Source organism: Alternaria ventricosa (assembly GCF_023758065.1).
Source record: "Alternaria ventricosa strain BMP 2768 chromosome Unknown scaffold_25, whole genome shotgun sequence".
NCBI classification, from domain to species: domain Eukaryota; kingdom Fungi; phylum Ascomycota; class Dothideomycetes; order Pleosporales; family Pleosporaceae; genus Alternaria; species Alternaria ventricosa.
Genome location: NW_026055705.1, coordinates 242,379 through 259,362, shown reverse-complemented (window position 1 = coordinate 259,362; position 16,984 = coordinate 242,379). Strand labels below are relative to the sequence as shown.

Sequence of the window (16,984 nt, the reverse complement as noted above, 5' to 3'; positions counted from 1 at the left end):
ACCGCCTACTCATTTGATGGCCGGGCATGGACTCCACCATCTCCATCAACATCATTGGGCCCAACGTGGCACGCTGTACCACGTCTAACGCTCCAACGCACACAATTGAATCTCCATGGCCGCCCGTTGATCCGCTCGGCTGCCAGCACAACGAAACCCAGCTGGCTGCTCCACTCGACTCCTACGATCCGCAGACTTGCATCATTACGTGCAGCTCCCACAGCCAAACGGCTCCCCGACCTCACCTCCCTCGACAGCGCGCGAACGTAAGCATGGCCTCGGCAGACGATTCTAATTCGCGGCCCCAACGGCCAGCCGCAATGACCAGACAGTCGTCGTCGCAGTCGCACATCTCACAGTCGCCGTCCGAGGGCGCCCAGCGCTCAGCCCATCACAAGAGCCAGCGCCATCATGTCGTCGGCCAACGCGTGCAGAGGAACACGTCCTTTGGCAAGAACCTCAACAAGCTGAGCAAAGCCGAGAAGCAGGCCCAGCAGGCGCTTCAGGGCGCAGAAAACACCGGGCGACACCACCGCCGCTCGCAGTCGGGCAATTCCATTTCGGCGCCCAGCAGCCCACACGCGCGTCCCGGAATGAAGCGCCATGCGTCTTCCGGCGCCGTTGTGAGAGCAAACACGCAGCAAGCGAATCTGCGCAAAAACCACTCGAGCGGCCATCTCCCGCCGCGGCAAGGGCATGCGAAACACGCGCTGAAGGGGTCCAAGAACGAGAACGCTACTTCCAAGCGTGCGCTCGCGACTCCCTCTCGGTCTCGGCAAAGTTCTCCGGAGCCACACGCCGCGGTCCACTTTGACATGCCCAATGACGACGAGGAAGGAGACGAGGGCGGGTGGACCGAAGAGAGTGCGTCACAGTCGCCCACTACTACCCGATCCAACACGCGCTCCAACTCGGTCATACTAGAGGCACAACACAGAGCGGCGGAGATCAACATGGAGAAGAATAGAGGAGAGCCGCAACAGTCGGCTGGTATGAATCGAGAAGCGCCCAGTCAGGCCACTCAGACGCTCACCGACCGCACGCGCACAAACACGCAGGTCAACGGCGGGAGCTCCTATCAACATTCTCGGCCTCCAGATGCTGACATGATCACATCACGACTACTACAGCGCAGCGCCTCACACCATGTCGCTCCCCAGACATCGTCAGTCGCTGCGACCGTCGTATCCTCCTCCGATCGTCATAATCTGCTCAGTCACACAGCTGGGTCTGTTGGATCTACGCTGGTAGACACACCGGGGAACAACCTCGTATCGCGCTTCATGGACGGAGACGGTTCCGCTGGGACACCTCACGATGGCGAGTACATGGCTGCGCATCAGCTCAAAGACGACACCGATGAAGGGGAGGTGGACAAGATCAAGCGCAACAAGTCCATGCCAAACTTCAAGGGCGGCGCGGACACACCCTCCAAGACGCCTCAGCGCTCTGGCACGACCACGCCAACCAACCTACCCCCATCGCGGACACAGCAGAAGCTCATGCTTCAACGTGCGTCGTCCAACATTGAACCGCAGAAGCTCGTTCCCGTAACGCTACCCCGCACGGGCGGTCCCACATACCTTCAGTCCAGCATCCACTACAACGGCAATGGTGAGGGGCGTCTGGATCCGCGTCTGCAGCAGCAGTTCAACCACGTCGCGGTCGAGTACAATGTAGTGCGAAGATACCGCAACCCAATTGCAGATGCGCTTGCACGAATCTACCAAACCCCTGGCATGTCACGCAAAATCCGCGTACCCAAGTCGCACGGCGCAAACGGCTTCGCGACAGGAGCCAGCAGCCTGAGCACAAGTTTCAACGAAAGCGGCGTCGAAACAGATGGGGCGGGCTCGCGGAGATCACGAGTCAGTTTCGACCACGATGCAGGTCGCGGCAAGACTAGTCGCGACGAGAACGACTTTCAACAGAGTTTCGAGAGTGACCAGGCGCGCAGCCGAAACGAAGCCGAGGAGATCTGTCGCCGTTTATGGGAGAGTGCCGAAGTAGTCGAAGCCGACTGAAGACAATAGTGTGGTTTGTTTGGCGCACGGCGCTGATCAAACATTCACGACTCGCAGCGCGGCGCTCTGTTTGCGTCTTTGCGACTATTGTGTGAGGAATTGCCGAGACTGTTTTACTGGCCAGGTTCGTGCGTTCGCTTGCTTCCCTTTCTTCTGCATTTTGCCGTAGTCTGCGCTGGGGGTGAGAGGGAATGAGCGTCTTTGTTCGACATCGTCGACTGCACGCACGGGTTGCTATGGCGCAAGGGGGCTTTGTCTAGTCTGGCTGGAAACAGCATGGTGTTGGGGAAGAGGGCATTTGCGAATATTGTCGCGCCGGCAATGAAGCCGAAGAGACATGCATCAAGTCGTGGTGGTGGTGGTCGTTGCTGGCTGCATTTGCATTTTGCGCTCAAACTAACTTTTGCGCGTGGCACAGAGTCGTGGTTCCCCGTCCTAAACCTTGCGACTAGCGGAGGCGTTGGCATGACACAACACACAACACACGACCGTTGGTTTCGATCGAGGAAACGAAACCGAGTGCGATGGAAGATGATTTATTGTCAAATTTGCGCGCGCGCGCACCCTCGATTTCAATCTGCCCGTCCGCAGCCGAATTGCAAGCATGCGAGCCTCTCCAAGGTCGATTGCACAGGCGCGCGACTTGCTTGGCTTGAATTGCTTCATTTGAGAAAGAGCGGAAGTTAGGAGCTGGATTTGCAACGGCTTCAATGCGATGGATGGGTCACGATGCGAAAGGCGGAAATGAGCAAGAAGAAGCCCATATTGTGTACTAGTAATGGTAGGGGTAGTGGCGGGCTAGGGAGCCAATCATGCGCATGCTCGCGTGTGTAATTGTAATTTCAATCTTGCAGCGGAAGATCGTTACTTGTTCCTGTGTGTCAGTGGGTTTTTTGATTTTCCTCACGATTGCGAGTTTGCATTGATGGGGATGTGTTGGCGAGCGCATCTGGACGCTTCACATGCTACTGTGAAGATTACTTTGAGTCACAAGATGCATTGCGTGCATATGTTGAGCAGTACTACGCAAGCAAAACTCTTTGCAAGAAATTTCTCTGCACAGTTCCACACCACCATCATAGCACTTCTTCTCATCGCTTCGTTGAACCGTTTCTTCCGCGTTCAGCACGCCAAGGTGTCCAGGCAATGATAGCCTCGTCTTGCCGCCGACCACGTTGTTATCCTCAGCCGTGGTCTATAGATGGGTATAGATGGGATGGGTCTGAGACGAGGCGGGCGCTGGTTGGCTTACTGTGTTACTCAGAACACATGTCGCAACGGGTAGCGTGCCACGAGTGCGCGAGCTGACAAGTTAGAAAGGTGCGGTGTAATAGTACGACGAAATTTGTCGTGCTGGCTCCAGTCAAGTCACGTTTCCGCCCTGAGTGGCCCGCCGCCCGGTGTACAGCGTCCAGCAATCGGTTGGTCGTGCTGGCCTAGCTGCCTCCAGTCGCGTTTCCGCCTTGGAGGCCGAACAGACGGCACGATTCGCTGCGCATTGTTTCAGCGTCCGTGCTTTGAGGCGCGACACTGTGGACTCAGGCTACTCGGGCTGGAGAGGGATTGTGGAACGCATGGGGTGAGAGAAGTTGCCTGGGGTGATGGCCGTTGAAACTTGGTCTTTGACATGGTGAGGCGTGAACCTTGAGTTCGCAGATGGGCAATGACAGCATCTCACCTGGGCAGCGACTTTCTTCAAGGTTGCCCCTAGCGATGGGAGTGAGAAGTGAGGTCACCACCCGCCCGTCACGAGGATGCAGCACGTTGGCCGTAGAGTGGGTACCTCGGTAGTTCAGGTCCAGCGCTGCACCTCAGGCCAACCACAGGAGCGCGCGCGGACTGGGATGCAGTGCAGAGATTTGCCGTGGCCGCCATTGCCAAGCGCCAGATCGGCAGCTTCCTTGCTCAGGTACTCCCGTTAGCACGCCCGAACCTGCGTTAGCGCGCCCAGGGGGACCGAAATTGCGCTTTGGCAGTGGGAAATTGCACTGGCGGCAAGGATGCCAGGAACACGATACAAGGCGCCGGGGGCGGCCCACCTTGCCCTCCCTGCCTTGCCCGTTGTTTCCCCTTCACCCTCCTCAAACGTTGCGAGACAAACCCTCTTTTACTCTCTCTTCCTCGAGACTCACGATCTTTTAAAGCTTTAGGCTTACCCACACTCATTACATTGACAAGTACTATCCTTGATATCTCACTCTCTCTATCACTTGGTCCAAGACTATCCACATTGCTCTCTCGCATTCCAAACAAAACAAATCACCGGAGCGAAGCTCATTAGCACCTGCATAACACTTGCAACCCTCACTTCTTCTGATTCGACATCGAAGCACTGCGCATTCACAGTCGCATATCCAACCCACCACAACTACTACCGTCCTTCACCACCAACCACCAAACCAACCACCAAAATGCGCTCCTTCACCCAAATCATCACCGCGCTCTTCGCGCTCCTCGTCTGCGCCTTCGCCCAGGAAGACCAGTACGACGCCACCGTCTACATCACCTCGACCGTCTACCGCGTCAACACCGTCACCGCGTCCTCATCCCCCGCCGCCGGCTACACCGCCGCAAACAGCACCAGCACCATCTCCGCCACGCACCCCACCATCGTCCCCTCGTACGCCGCCGGCAACACCACCGCCAGCATGGCCATGCCCACTGCCTCCGGCCCCATGGCCAGCGCCTCCGCTTCCATGCCCCCTCAGTTCGAGGGCGCCGCTTCCTCGCTCCAGATCAACGGTCTTGTTGTTGCGCTCGCGGCTGGTGTCGGGTACCTCGTTCTATGAACGTGAGAGAAACGGTTTTTCGCCATTATCGACTGGCAGCGCATGTCTTTGATTCAACCCAAACCCTTTTCTCATGTTACATTGTTTTCTAAACAACCCCATATCACGAGGATGTATGTCCGTTTACGTCTTGTTCCAGCCTCAGTTTGCGCTTTGCATCATACCCCCTTTTTACTTTCCCTGGACTTGTCCATGGGACCTTTGTTCTACATTCACGTTTCCTGCTCTATTGCCCACACACACTCCTTTGTAATCACACTATCTTTCTCTTGTCTGCGACGATTGACGAAACTTCGTGGGATTATCATCAACAACAAACTTACTGGGTAATACTGGAGCTTTGGAATCCTGTCTTTGTTTATGGTCGACCAACATTTCTTTTGTTACGTTGGTTCGACTCTGTTTTGTTATACCCCCCCTTTTAGGCGCGCGATTAGGACGCTGCTATGCGAATGCGATATCTCATCACATGACATACGTACTACTTGGAGGTCCCATACTCTACCTGGTTGACCGCGGCTTGCCGCGCACCTCTTCGTTTGTACGGTGTGTCTGTCTTCGCTTGCTTTCTCTGCGCGGTCTCTACGATTTGCGGCTGCCTTCTTCTCTGGTGGAGCTGGAGTTTGGTGATACCCCGATACCTACTTTCTTTTTGAGAGAGTGCGATTTAGCTTGGTGTTTTGTTTGAGAGAGTGGAGGACATGATAGGATAGGATAGTATAGTTGAGAACGAAGAACTTACTTGTTCCATCGATTTGACTCTTTCTTCCTCAATATGACTGTGTGTGTGTGTGTGCCTAACAACCTTGCCCATCACCCGCTCACCAACCCAACACCCATCACCGATCCGAACCGAACCCGCCCGACCGTAATCACCGTACTTACCACACCCAGTCATACACTCCCATCCCAACCCTAATACCACCGCTAGTCCGCCTATCCGTTCGCCACACAGCAAAAACAGCCGAACATGTCGATCGCTATTACGGCCCCGACCGAAAGAAAGCAAGTACTTCGAACGGACGCAGGAGCTAGACAGTACTAAGAACAGTGCACGGAGGTCTAGAAGCGAGACTGTGGGGATATGTTCGGCTGTTGTTGCCGAGTTGATAGGAGGATGGGAGGGTGTGGTTGGGTTGCTGGTGAGGTGAGGGTGGGCGGTGAAGATGCGGTGATTTTGCGAGATGGAGATGGGGTTTGGCAATTGGGCGGATGGGAGATTGACGATCGTGATGGAGATGGGTTGAGGAAGGTGATTGTGGGAAGGGAGGAGGATGGGATGGAGGTTAATGTGGGCACGTGGTGTATGTTCGCAGTAGATAATGGTGTGGGTGGTCTACGAGTCCGACGGCTGGTCGCATGTACTCGATTCCGCTGGCTGGCATGGGCGCAGATTACGGTTCGAAGTTGAGGTTTCCACACTGTTTCTTTTTTTCGGTCTTGAATGACTGCCTTATCATCCTCCTTGTTTCACGTGTCTGTAAACATTCATATCCTCTCACAAATCCATCTTGTCGTAGGCCATGGTGTATACAAAACCTCAAGTTCGTTCACTTCCCCATCTCCGTCTGCTTCTACCCTCGCTACCACACTTCCCTCCCCCATCCCCGACCCTCACCTACTATCTACTATAACTCCCCCCCACCGGCCCCTCCAACCCAAAACAACTCGCAAAATAACTCACCGTCCCCGCCCAATCCGTAAAAAGCCCCTTGACTCCCACCTCCCTGACCAGCACATCCAGCACCTCATAGTACTGTCCATCATGATCCACCACATCCGCCACACTCGCGAAATAATACTCCGCATCCCTCTTCACATCCGCCAACGGCCCGCTCCTTTCAAACGTCCAAGCAATAATATCCATGCCATTGTCTTTAATCGCTTTCGCGTACTCGCTTTCCACAATCGTCTTGTTGTCTGCGCCGCCGACGGAAAGCAGCATGGGAAGAGAGGGCGCAATGATATTCACACCCGCAGCGCGTGCGATGGATAGATTCGCAAACCCAGCCGCAAGGTCAGCCGGCGTATCAAACTCCTGCAGGTAAACAGCCTGAGCACCAAACTCCTCATCATGATTAATCCAATACACCACATCCTCAAACAAGAAACTCTGCGGCCACACACGATCCGCACTTATCCCCTTTTCGCGGAACGCAGATATCATGTCGGACGCGTATTGAGCCTGAGTGTAGTTTCCAAGAAAAGGCATGGAGACGGCTGCGGGTGGTGTTTTTAACTCGGGCGTGAAGTTGCGGTAGCCGGGGTAGGAGTCTACGAGGTCGATGTATGCGTTTAGGGTGAGGGTTTGTGCGCAGGTGTCGTAGAGTTCTGTGCGCCAGAGGGGGGTGCCGGCTTGGTAGGTGAGCGGGGTGGTGGCGGAGGCGTTGAAGCCGTCTTGTTTGCTGCAGAGGGTGGTGACTTTGTTTTATTAGTATGACGTTGTGTCGCGGGTACTTGGGGTGGAGGAGAGATCATACATTCATCGATCGTGATGTCGGAAGTACAGCATAATGCGTTCGCGGGACTCGTTGCATTCGCCGGTGTGAATGGCGTGGTACATTTTGCTGCTAATTCGGGCCTGAGCAGGATATCTGTGGTTCGGTGCAGATCGCATAGATCGTGTCTGCACACCAATCCCCTGTCGCTTGTGAATGCCACATCGCATTCCAAGATACCGGCGCCCATCCGCGCACCGGCATCTTGAGACCGGATCGACTCTTCTGGGAATTGGAGTGTTCCTCCGCCGCGATGACCAATCGTGAATGGAGAGATAGAAACCGGAGTGTTTTCACACGACTGCAGTTTCCGCTTCAACGGGCTATCAGTCATGTTGCTGATGATGTAGTACGGTCGCGGCCCGACAGAAACGAGATAATCCGTCGCATTTTCCAGAGGCGTATGATGGTGCTTGCTAACAGCCGGGTAACCCAGAGCTGTAGCAGCGAGTCCCAGTACCAGAAACGCGCTCATATTATTGACGAATAGAAAGTGACTTTTTGTAGGAACAAAAGGACGAGAAGAAACCAACACACAACCCCTCAACCACACCCAAAGCCATCCATCTTATATACCCCCATCATCACCCTACTCAAGCTAACCAACCATACCCTACGTCAACGACAGGCTCAATCCACGACCCTAGCCATAAGCTGCAGGAACGGACGCATGCTAGCCATCCATCCATCCCATGTGCGCGGCACGCAGCGGGATACCCCCAGTCGCCAAAGCTTGATAAAAGCTTGCGTGAGCTTCATCAGCCGTGAGAAAAGCTTAGTCACGTAAAGAATGGTGTGCAAAGCGGAAGACACGGACGGGCTACGGTCACACGTGGGCAGGATAGGCGGATGTCGTTCAACGCGCGCGCATGTGTAATCGGTTGGGATTGCGCCAATCGATTAGCGCATGTGGGGCGCATTTGCGTAGGCTGTTGCATCCCCGCGCGTTATCCCGCGAACGGCGATACGGTATGCGAAGAAGAACAGTTCTAGTGCAACAGCCATTGTGGTCGTGAGTTTACGATCCAGGGTTGAAGATGCGACGGCAATAACGTTGCGAAGTGCAGCTTGTGAGTCGTTTCTGTACGGACATTGCGGAATTCAGTCAACTACCCAACTTCCATCCTATCATCCTACTTCTCCAACCTCGCAGCCCTGCTTTCGTCCCTCCACCACTCGCATTGACGCCTCCTAATCGCATCTCCCTCCACCCTGCTATTGCCAAAAGCCTCCATCCTCAACTGCAACCCCGGTCTACCTTCGCCCTCGTCCTCATACTTTGGCCAAACCGGTACACCAGTCCTATTACCCGCATTCGGATCGCCTAATGCAACAAAGTCGGAGAAGTACGCATTAAGTAACTCCTTGCCTACTTCTGGGTACTGCACTCCACCGCTACCGGCCGGTTCAGCCCATGTGTACTTTGTGTCGGCGGTGTGGGGGATGCCTTTCCAAGTTGGGAATGTGTTGTTCACGGCGAAAACCATTTTGTAAACGGGGACTGAGGCAGACGACATGCGCATGGCGGTTTCCTGGCCAGCGCAGACGTACATGTAGTCGGTAAGCGCGGCAGAGATGCGGTTGTATTGGGTGGAGTTTGGGCTGTGGGCGTAAGGGCCGTTGATGTCGTCTGCTGGGTCAGGGTATAGCTCCTCGAGATCAGACAGATCCTCGGTGGTCAGACCGGGGATCAGGTTCTTGATGAAGGCGAGGAAATCTTCGTTGGTGGATATGTCGCCTGGAGAGTAATACTTTGCTTCGTCGACAACGTTGGTAGTGATGGTGGGGATGCGGTAGAATTGTTCGTTGATCCCGGATGTTGAGCCTGCTTGCTCGAGGAGAGGACCGCCTCGCGTGGGTTGGAATGGCCACGTGATGGGGTATTCTGAAGCGCGCCACAGCAGAGCGCTGGCGTTCTGGATCGCATCGATGGGGACGGATCGAAGGCAGCTGAGGATTTCGGCATCGGTGCTATTGGCTACTGCGCTGCATCCTGTGTAGCCAAGGTATTGCGCAAATTGCTCCTGGTACAGTGGGTAAGATGCGTTCGGGAACGCTCGAGCAGTCACACTGCCGGACTGGAGAAGAGCCTGCGAGAAGAGCGCTGGTGCACCCTCGGTTTTGTTGTAGTTGTGGAAGAGATGAATGCCGACTGAGTGCGCACCAGCTGAGCGACCTCCAATCGTGACGCGAGAAGCATCGCCTCCAAAAACAGAGATGTATTTCTGAACAAACTTGAACAGGGTCTCCTGATCGCGGAGTCCGAGGTTAAGAAGTCCTTCGCGCTCAAAAACTGGGGACGGGAGGAAGCCCAGAGAGTTAACCTGGACGACATTAGCTTTGTTCGTATGAAGAGAACGGCTATGCCTACTCTGTAGTTGAAAGTAACAACCACAAGCGGCTCCCTAGAGTTAGCCACGAAGGAAGCACCATCGAAGCTCCTCGCGCTTCCAGCAACGAAGCCACCCCCATGAATCCAGATCAGCACCGGTAATTCCGCATCATCCGCAACGCCCTGCGGCCGGAAAACGTTCATGCTCAAACACGCCTCATCCAGTTCATACGGGAGTTCGTCTGGATCCTGGAAACACGAAAACCCATAACTACTCGCGTTCTTGACCCCATCGAAAGGCTCTGGCGCGCCAACAGGCGCAAATCTTGCCTCTCCAACAGGCTGAGAAGCATAGTCGATACCGAGCCAGGCGTCTACACCGCGTGGTAGAGGCTTCTTTGTCAGAGTTTGCGAGACCGTGGTGCCGACAAAGGTACCGTAGCCGGGAAGCGTGACTGCAGATGAAATGTTGTATGCTGCAGAAACGCTAGAGACGCTGGTAGTGAGCAGCGCGAAGCTGGTGAGTAGTCGCTGAGCCATGCTGGTGTGGCCCATGATGGTGTCGATGCGAGAATGTAGAATTGACACGACGCGTTCGCACAACGCTGAAGCTACGTCCAGCGGCGCCATGGTAGAAGCTCATATAACAACATCCGACGTCTGCTATACTTCCGAGATCGGTCGTATACCTTGCACTGCGTTGCATTCGTATCGACGTTCGTCTCCACTCCCGACTCCACTACCCCACAATCCGCCTAGTAATCAACGGCGCGATGGTCTTGGTACCTGCTACATGCGGTCGCGTACGAGTCGAACGCGGAGATACGCGTTACGTCGGCTGTTATCTGGCATCGGTAATTCGTCGGTACTTAATCTGACAGCCGATCGGATGGCATCCGACGGCGACGGATGTTGATAAGTGAGGGCGGATGCCGATAAGTGTGGTGTTGGGAAGATGCGGATTGCGCGAGCGGAGGTTTGCCGAGTGCGGGTAACGAAAGCCCGGGAGCCGAGCCATGTCGTAGCAACCTAGCCTTTTCGCACTCCTACTGCTGTCAAGAATATAGCAAGAGGCTTACAACTAACATCATTGCTTAGGACCTAGTGGTGGTACAACATGAATTGACAATGATACCAGAAACAACAAGGAATCTCTAGACCTTCACACCAAGAGCCTGAGCCCACTTCACATCGTTTATGCGCTGCTCACGCCTATCGCGTAACAATTTGCTGTGCTTCACCGCACGTTCCCCAAAATCCGATACATCCCCAGGTGATTCTTGCGTAGACTCGAATATATGACCATCACCTCCCACTATCCGAGCAAAGTATCCTCCTCCTCGAATCTCCAGCTGGTCCAACTGCTCAATAGAGACCGCTTCAATGTCCGTGACTTTAATCCAGAGAAGTATGCCTCCATATCCATTAATCTCGTCGCTCCACCAACCTGTGTTGCGCTGAGGAAGTCCTTGGTTCCTCATTTTCAGGTAGTGCCGAATGTTTGTTGGGCCGTTCGCACAGATCTCGATGGTGTTGCCGTTGGGGTGGCGTATCTCTCTTCTCCAACCCACCTTGGCTTCTACTATAGAAATGCGGATCTCGTGTGCTAGGTTAAAACCACAACAGTAAAACACAGCGTCTGGTTTCTGGGTAACATTTAGCATGTCGTTCCAAAATCTGCGCACAAGATACTCACGAATTTCAACACAAATACAATGTCTTCGAAATATTTTGCATGCTGATTGCCAGCTTTTAGAAACTCGACTGTGCTCTTCTCTTCCCTTAACATATTCCTGAAATACACATCGAGTGAGAGGTCTTCGAAAGAGACTTTGTCCCGATCCTTCGGTCGCAAGACTCTTCGTCGTACATGAATTGTCTTTGCTTCCTCAAAATACAACTCCTCTAAGGACAATTCGAGCTTATAGAAGATTGGGTGTCTAACGATCAGGCTTCGACGAAAGCCGCTAAGCAGAAGATCGACATCACTGATCTCCTTCCACCATTTGCTTGTCTTGCCCCAACGCCACGTTCCAAGGGAGACACCATAATACCCATCAGGTAGAATGGTCAGCTGCTCACCAGCATCTGTGACCAAGGAGGCTGGTGTTACATTGTGCGTAATTCTACGATTTGCGTTAAGGTGGGAGAGATCGAAGCTTGTGAGAGCTGCTCTATCACTACCAGGGGATAGGCGGCTGGAGTGACCATTTTCGTTCGCAGATCGCGTCATCTGGCTGCTGAACTGGTTGATCCACTCATGAACCTCATATGAGAGGTCGACGTCCGGCTCAGTCATGTTATCATCGAGGATCTCATCTTCCAATGCCACTGCTTCATCGACATCATCGACGGCCACGGCATTGCGCCTTCCAGAGGATATGTCCCTGCGGATTTTATCCAACTTTCCGTGAATCTCAAGCAACGAAAGATAGTGTGCCTCAGTGTTCCTCTCGATCCTGGAAAACGTCGCGACATTCAGGCCACTGAGAAGCTGTTGTAGCCGGGAATTATGCGCACCGATCTTGTCCCTTATCGTAGCTTGTTTCCCACTCGTGAAGGCGAGCTTATCGCGATACCGTCCATCGCCAGTGTCGAGCGAGCGGAAGTCGTGTAATATCGCTTTCACCGAACGAAGATCCGCTCGGCAGTCCTGCAAGCTAGCTGCCAACCGGCCTTCTTGCACAGGCGTAAGGTGTCGGAACGAGGATCGAGGCCTTTTGTACTCGTTGTCCAGAGCAAGAAGGAAGGATCGTAGTGAGTCGACTAGATTGTGCCACGTCAGTCCCTGCGTTCGCTGCCTTGCGCGCGATCTGCTTACCCTCGGCGGTGATTTCACGGAAGCTGTCGCCTGCATTCTTACACGACTTGTAGACCGAGTACGCGTAGTTGCTGACCAAATAGATGTCACTGATCGAGAAGCCAAAGTTGGCCGGCCATTTTGCGGTGAGTGAGTGATGGTAGTCCGAGCTGGAGAGGAAGGAACGAATGCGCCCATATCGAGGTCAGATCGAGGCTATGCTACCGATGAGCCTTGGAAGTGATGCGGCAAGGCTGAATGTTGATGGCGGGGTTGATTGTGGCGTTCGCGTTGCCTACGCTAGCGCTTTCCACGGCCATGACAAGGTGTGGATGGTGGTTGGAGCGCCTGAGCGACAATGTACACATAATCTAGAAACAAAAGAGCCTGATCTCAGGACAGAAGGCACACCCGGGATGATAAGCCCAGCGTCACGTGATCGAAGTCATGCTTTGCCGTGTTGGTCGCACAAGGCTGGAAAGATATGGTAAAGACTCAACATGATAGCGCGCATAAGAATATTTCTGTCGGCAAGTCCTCGCTCGATAACAAGCTTCGAAAGCGGCAGAAGCTCGATTCGACTGATCCCGACCTTCCCAGAATGGCCAGAACCGATAAACGCCATAGCCAAGTGCACACCAACGCTTCTCTAAGAACTCCATACACCATCTTCCCTTCCCTCCCCATCCTCCCACACTCCCTCCCTCCTCCCCATCCACACCACCCTAACTCCCCCCATCAAACCCCCTATCCAACTTCTTCAGCGCCTCCTCCACCTCGACCGCCCTCTCCTCCCCACCCCTCAAGCCCTGCAACCTGGGCAGATTATGCATAACGCGCTCCACCATCTCCTCCAGCGCCTTAGGATCGCGCACACCACCCCCTGCACCCGTCATCGTACCACCAATCCCACCTAAGGCAGTAGCGCGCATGTTATCCCAGACAGCTTGGGCGGAGTCTGACTTGGCTTTGCCTTTGGTGGTAGGGTTGCCGGTGTTACTTGCACTGCCAGGATTGCCATTGCCAGTACCGTTGGTGTTGTTGCCCATGTTTTGACCCCCATTATCTGTCCCCTTCGTCAGCTCCGTATTCTGAATCGGCAATTGCTGCTGCTGGTGCATCGAAGACTGCGGCACATGTTGACGTTTCCTCAGCATGACCTGGCCTTGTTTGTCCATGTAGGTTTCGTACCCTTGTTGGTCGAGCACTTCGTCGGGGACGCGGACGTTGACTGCTGATCGGTTGCTGCTGCCCCCAACACTACCACTACCACTGCCACTTCCACTTCCACTTCCGCTGCTCTCGCCTGGAGCAGGGTTCGAGTTTGGGTGTGGGCTTGATGCCGCGGCTGGTGCGGCGGGCGCTTTTGCTTTCGCATTGGCATCTTGATTATACTTCTCCAGCGCGTGAATACGGTCTTGATTCTCTTTATTGCCTTCCATAAGGAAGCGGAGACACATTATAGCGTGTTCGCGGATATAAGGGTTATGTTCGTCGTAGGAGCAGCAGTTCAACACCGCCTCAATACCACCCAATGGCCGTATTTGGTCTTGGACGTGCTTGTTCTTCCAGACCAGGGAGCTGAGGACGAGGACGGCGAGTTTCTTCAGATTGCGCCATTCGAAGTCTGAGGGCTCGTCGGCTGCTTCGTCCATGTAGGGTCGGGGTGATGGTGAGGTGGGTGGAGGGATGTAGGCTTCGGCTGCGCCGGCTGTGGTGTCGTACGGTCGTTCGACAGCGACTGGTTGGGGTTGCGGTGGCTGTTGCTGGTCTTGCTGCTGGTGTGACGGAGGGATGTGGACCTCTACTGGGGCTGGAGGTGGTGGCGCGTGCTGGACATTCCTCAGCGGAGGCGGCGATAGCTGACCCTTGGGTATCGCTGCGTCCAGTTCTTTCAGTAGGGTGACCAGTTCATGTGAGATCTCCCAATTGCTCAGCATCCTCTTCCATGTCTCGTGTTCTGTAAGAATGGCGAAGAACTCTAGGTACTGGTAAACGCCCTCATACATGCGTTCCATGTCCCACAGATTAAGAGGGAAGTCTTCGGGTTGCGCATGTCCCGCGCGGATTTGGCCTTGCAGGAAGATGAGGGCACATGTCTGGGGGATGATATGGCGACGGAACTCGGTAAGTAGGAAGTTGACCATGTGAACATCGCCTTGGTCGACCTGCGGGTGGTTTGCCTTGAGATGACCCTTCGTGGGCTGGGCGCGGGCCTGTCTGGCGCGGAAGATGTTTGTGAGAAGTTTCATGATGACTGCCTGAGCCGGAGAGATGATGTCCTTGGATCTGTCGTGATGTTAGTCAAAGTCTGTGTTTCCAATGGGTATACCTACTCAGACTCTCTAAAGGCGTGATAAGCAAACGGCAGCAGCTGATTGGCAAGAATAGCCTCCATAATCTTGACCATAAACTTGAAGTACAACTCTTCCTCGCGCAGATCCCAAGCAGCAACAAAGATCAACAACTCGCGCAGCAGATTCCGGCCATTGTCCTGCGCAAGAAGCAAATGACACCGAACCCCATGCATGCTCCTGACACTGCTGAAAACAGTCGGATCGGAATGATGACCAGGCTGTCCCTCCGTCGGCTCAACGATTCCAGCCATGATGATCATAGGTAGAACCTCAATCTCAGTAGGACCCAGAATAAGCGGAACGTCTGTGAGCAACCCTCGGCCTTCATCACCAGGTATGTCATCGTAGTCGTCATCATTGTCATCGTCATCCTCTGGCGGAGGAGAGGTAGGAGACGCTACGTCACTGATTAGCCCTGATGGACGGTCGGGGTCTGGCTCCAGCCGCTTAAGCAGATCTTCTTTGCCATTTTGGAGTATCTCCGCACCGAAGGATGGCGGGTATGTCACACGGAAATCGATCTCACCTGCCGGGGGAGACCGTTTGATGCTGGGATCTAGTAACGAGTCATCCAATGCTGGTTTCGGGGATTGCTTCTCCGCTGTGGGTTGGGATGGTTGTTCGCTGTTGGACTCGTCGCCAGGGAGAGCTGTGATGGACGACCGCATCCTGTCGACCTCCACTTGGAGTTGGTTGATGCTTTTCGCCAGCGCCTGTACACTCTCTTCGTTCTTGGCATGCTGATCCACGACTTTGCGGTATGTGCTGGTTTGAGTGATCTGATCGCGATATCGGGCAACGACATCTGCATAGAGCATGTTCCATTTCTGAAAGTGTTAGCAGGAATCAGGTCACACGACAGACGTAACCTACGTTCTTCTCCTCTTCACCCATGGTCTGCCACCTCCGCCTGCACTCGGCCGCAATTTCATTGGCACCTGCCTTGACACCATGATGTATCAGCGCCTTCTTGACGTCGTTGCCAGTCTCGCCAATGTAGAGGAGGAATGGCGAAGACGCAGGCTGTTGAGGAATCTTGAACGCGTCCAGACTTCGCGCTGCGTGAGTGGGCAGAGGCTGCTCCTCCGGTGGCGGGCCTTGATCTTGTTGCGGAAACTCGTCCATCTTGTACTTCATGTCTGCGAAGTTGGGCAGTTCGTTATCGAGATGACTATCGAACAGTTCGATCCAAAGCATCAGCTTCCGCTGCTCGTTCCGCGCGATGAGATTGTTAAGGAACTGCAAACAAGTGATGAGCAGCTTCTTGTACGCATTGATGACGCCCTGCCATTTGTCTTCGTCTTGGGTTCCAGCCTCGCCATCGTAGCCCCGCGCCGTAACGCGTACACAGACATTGATCAATGCAAAAATGTCCTTGTCAAAGAGTCTGTCCGCACTCAAATTCTGCACCCTCTCGCCATGTACCTGCACATTCCTTGCAATACACACAAGCTGATTCAGCCGTTCCAGATCCCTAAGCAGGCTCGGCGAATAGCTTGCGATGAGCGGGCCCGACAGACCCTCATATTCAGGCGCAGCAGGATCCGGCGCAGCGAAACAGCGGCGTTCGAGCGAGGGGATAGCGGCTTTGAGCACGCCCGCGAGATCGTCCCAGAACTCCCACGAGAGACCGAGTTCTTCGCGCAACTCGAGGCTCTTCCGCGACTCTTCCAGCGTCTTCTTCACCACGTCGCGCTCTAGCATGCGCAGTGTATCGTCCCGGACATAGCCCGGGTTGTGGAAATGAACGGTATAGGGCGCGAGCGCGAGGCGTAGTCGGGTGAGGTAGGGGCGCGCGGTCATGCGGGACGAGCTCTCGGGCCGCTCCGAGTCGCCCACGCTCTCCGTGTCGTTGATGCTGCCTTCGGCCATGGCGGGCTCCGTCTCAGGCTTCACGTCGGGCGGTGATGGCGCGCGGCGGTCCCAGTCATTCCACAGTTGGTGCTCGGCGAGTAGCGATCGGTAGACCCATACACGAATGGGCCCGGGTGCGCGGAGGATGCGGTAGACGTTGTTGGAGGCCAGTTTTTCGACTATGTTGTGGTATTGCGCCAGCGCTATCGGTGCAAAGGCGAGGTGGGCAGTCTCTTTGCCCGTGTCTGCAAACGGCGAGGGGAGATGCAGAGCAGCAGGCAGCGAATCGGAGTGCGTGGAGGAGCTCGAGTCGGAGGTCATGATGGCGGC

At 54.6% G+C, this 16,984-nt stretch overlaps 6 protein-coding genes across 6 annotated transcripts; 2 read left to right on the top strand and 4 right to left on the bottom strand.

Moving 5' to 3' along the window:
• Positions 1-272: 272 nt before the first annotated feature.
• J4E93_009937 (uncharacterized protein) lies at positions 273-2,024 on the top strand (the record flags this gene model as incomplete). Its single annotated transcript, XM_049347825.1, has 1 exon — positions 273-2,024. One exon carries the CDS (start codon positions 273-275, stop codon positions 2,022-2,024), a length of 1,752 nt encoding a protein of 583 aa, XP_049195054.1.
• A 2,411-nt stretch (positions 2,025-4,435) lies between these two features.
• On the top strand, positions 4,436-4,813 carry J4E93_009936 (uncharacterized protein; the record flags this gene model as incomplete). Its single annotated transcript, XM_049347824.1, has 1 exon — positions 4,436-4,813. The coding sequence occupies one exon, from the start codon at positions 4,436-4,438 to the stop codon at positions 4,811-4,813; it is 378 nt and encodes a 125-aa protein (XP_049195053.1).
• Positions 4,814-6,434: 1,621 nt separating this feature from the next.
• Positions 6,435-8,316, bottom strand: J4E93_009935 (uncharacterized protein; the record flags this gene model as incomplete). Its single annotated transcript, XM_049347823.1, has 2 exons — positions 6,435-7,234; positions 8,280-8,316. 2 exons carry the CDS (start codon positions 8,314-8,316, stop codon positions 6,435-6,437), a joined length of 837 nt encoding a protein of 278 aa, XP_049195052.1.
• A 128-nt stretch (positions 8,317-8,444) lies between these two features.
• Positions 8,445-10,273, bottom strand: J4E93_009934 (uncharacterized protein; the record flags this gene model as incomplete). The annotated part of the gene is made up of 2 exons (XM_049347822.1): positions 8,445-9,635; positions 9,683-10,273. The coding sequence occupies 2 exons, from the start codon at positions 10,271-10,273 to the stop codon at positions 8,445-8,447; spliced, it is 1,782 nt and encodes a 593-aa protein (XP_049195051.1).
• A 524-nt stretch (positions 10,274-10,797) lies between these two features.
• J4E93_009933 (uncharacterized protein) lies at positions 10,798-12,583 on the bottom strand (the record flags this gene model as incomplete). The annotated part of the gene is given in 4 exon segments (XM_049347821.1): positions 10,798-11,289; positions 11,340-12,409; positions 12,465-12,535; positions 12,555-12,583. The coding sequence occupies 4 exon segments, from the start codon at positions 12,581-12,583 to the stop codon at positions 10,798-10,800; spliced, it is 1,662 nt and encodes a 553-aa protein (XP_049195050.1).
• Positions 12,584-13,168: 585 nt separating this feature from the next.
• Positions 13,169-16,975, bottom strand: J4E93_009932 (uncharacterized protein; the record flags this gene model as incomplete). Its single annotated transcript, XM_049347820.1, has 3 exons — positions 13,169-14,732; positions 14,780-15,627; positions 15,674-16,975. The coding sequence occupies 3 exons, from the start codon at positions 16,973-16,975 to the stop codon at positions 13,169-13,171; spliced, it is 3,714 nt and encodes a 1,237-aa protein (XP_049195049.1).
• Positions 16,976-16,984: the final 9 nt, after the last annotated feature.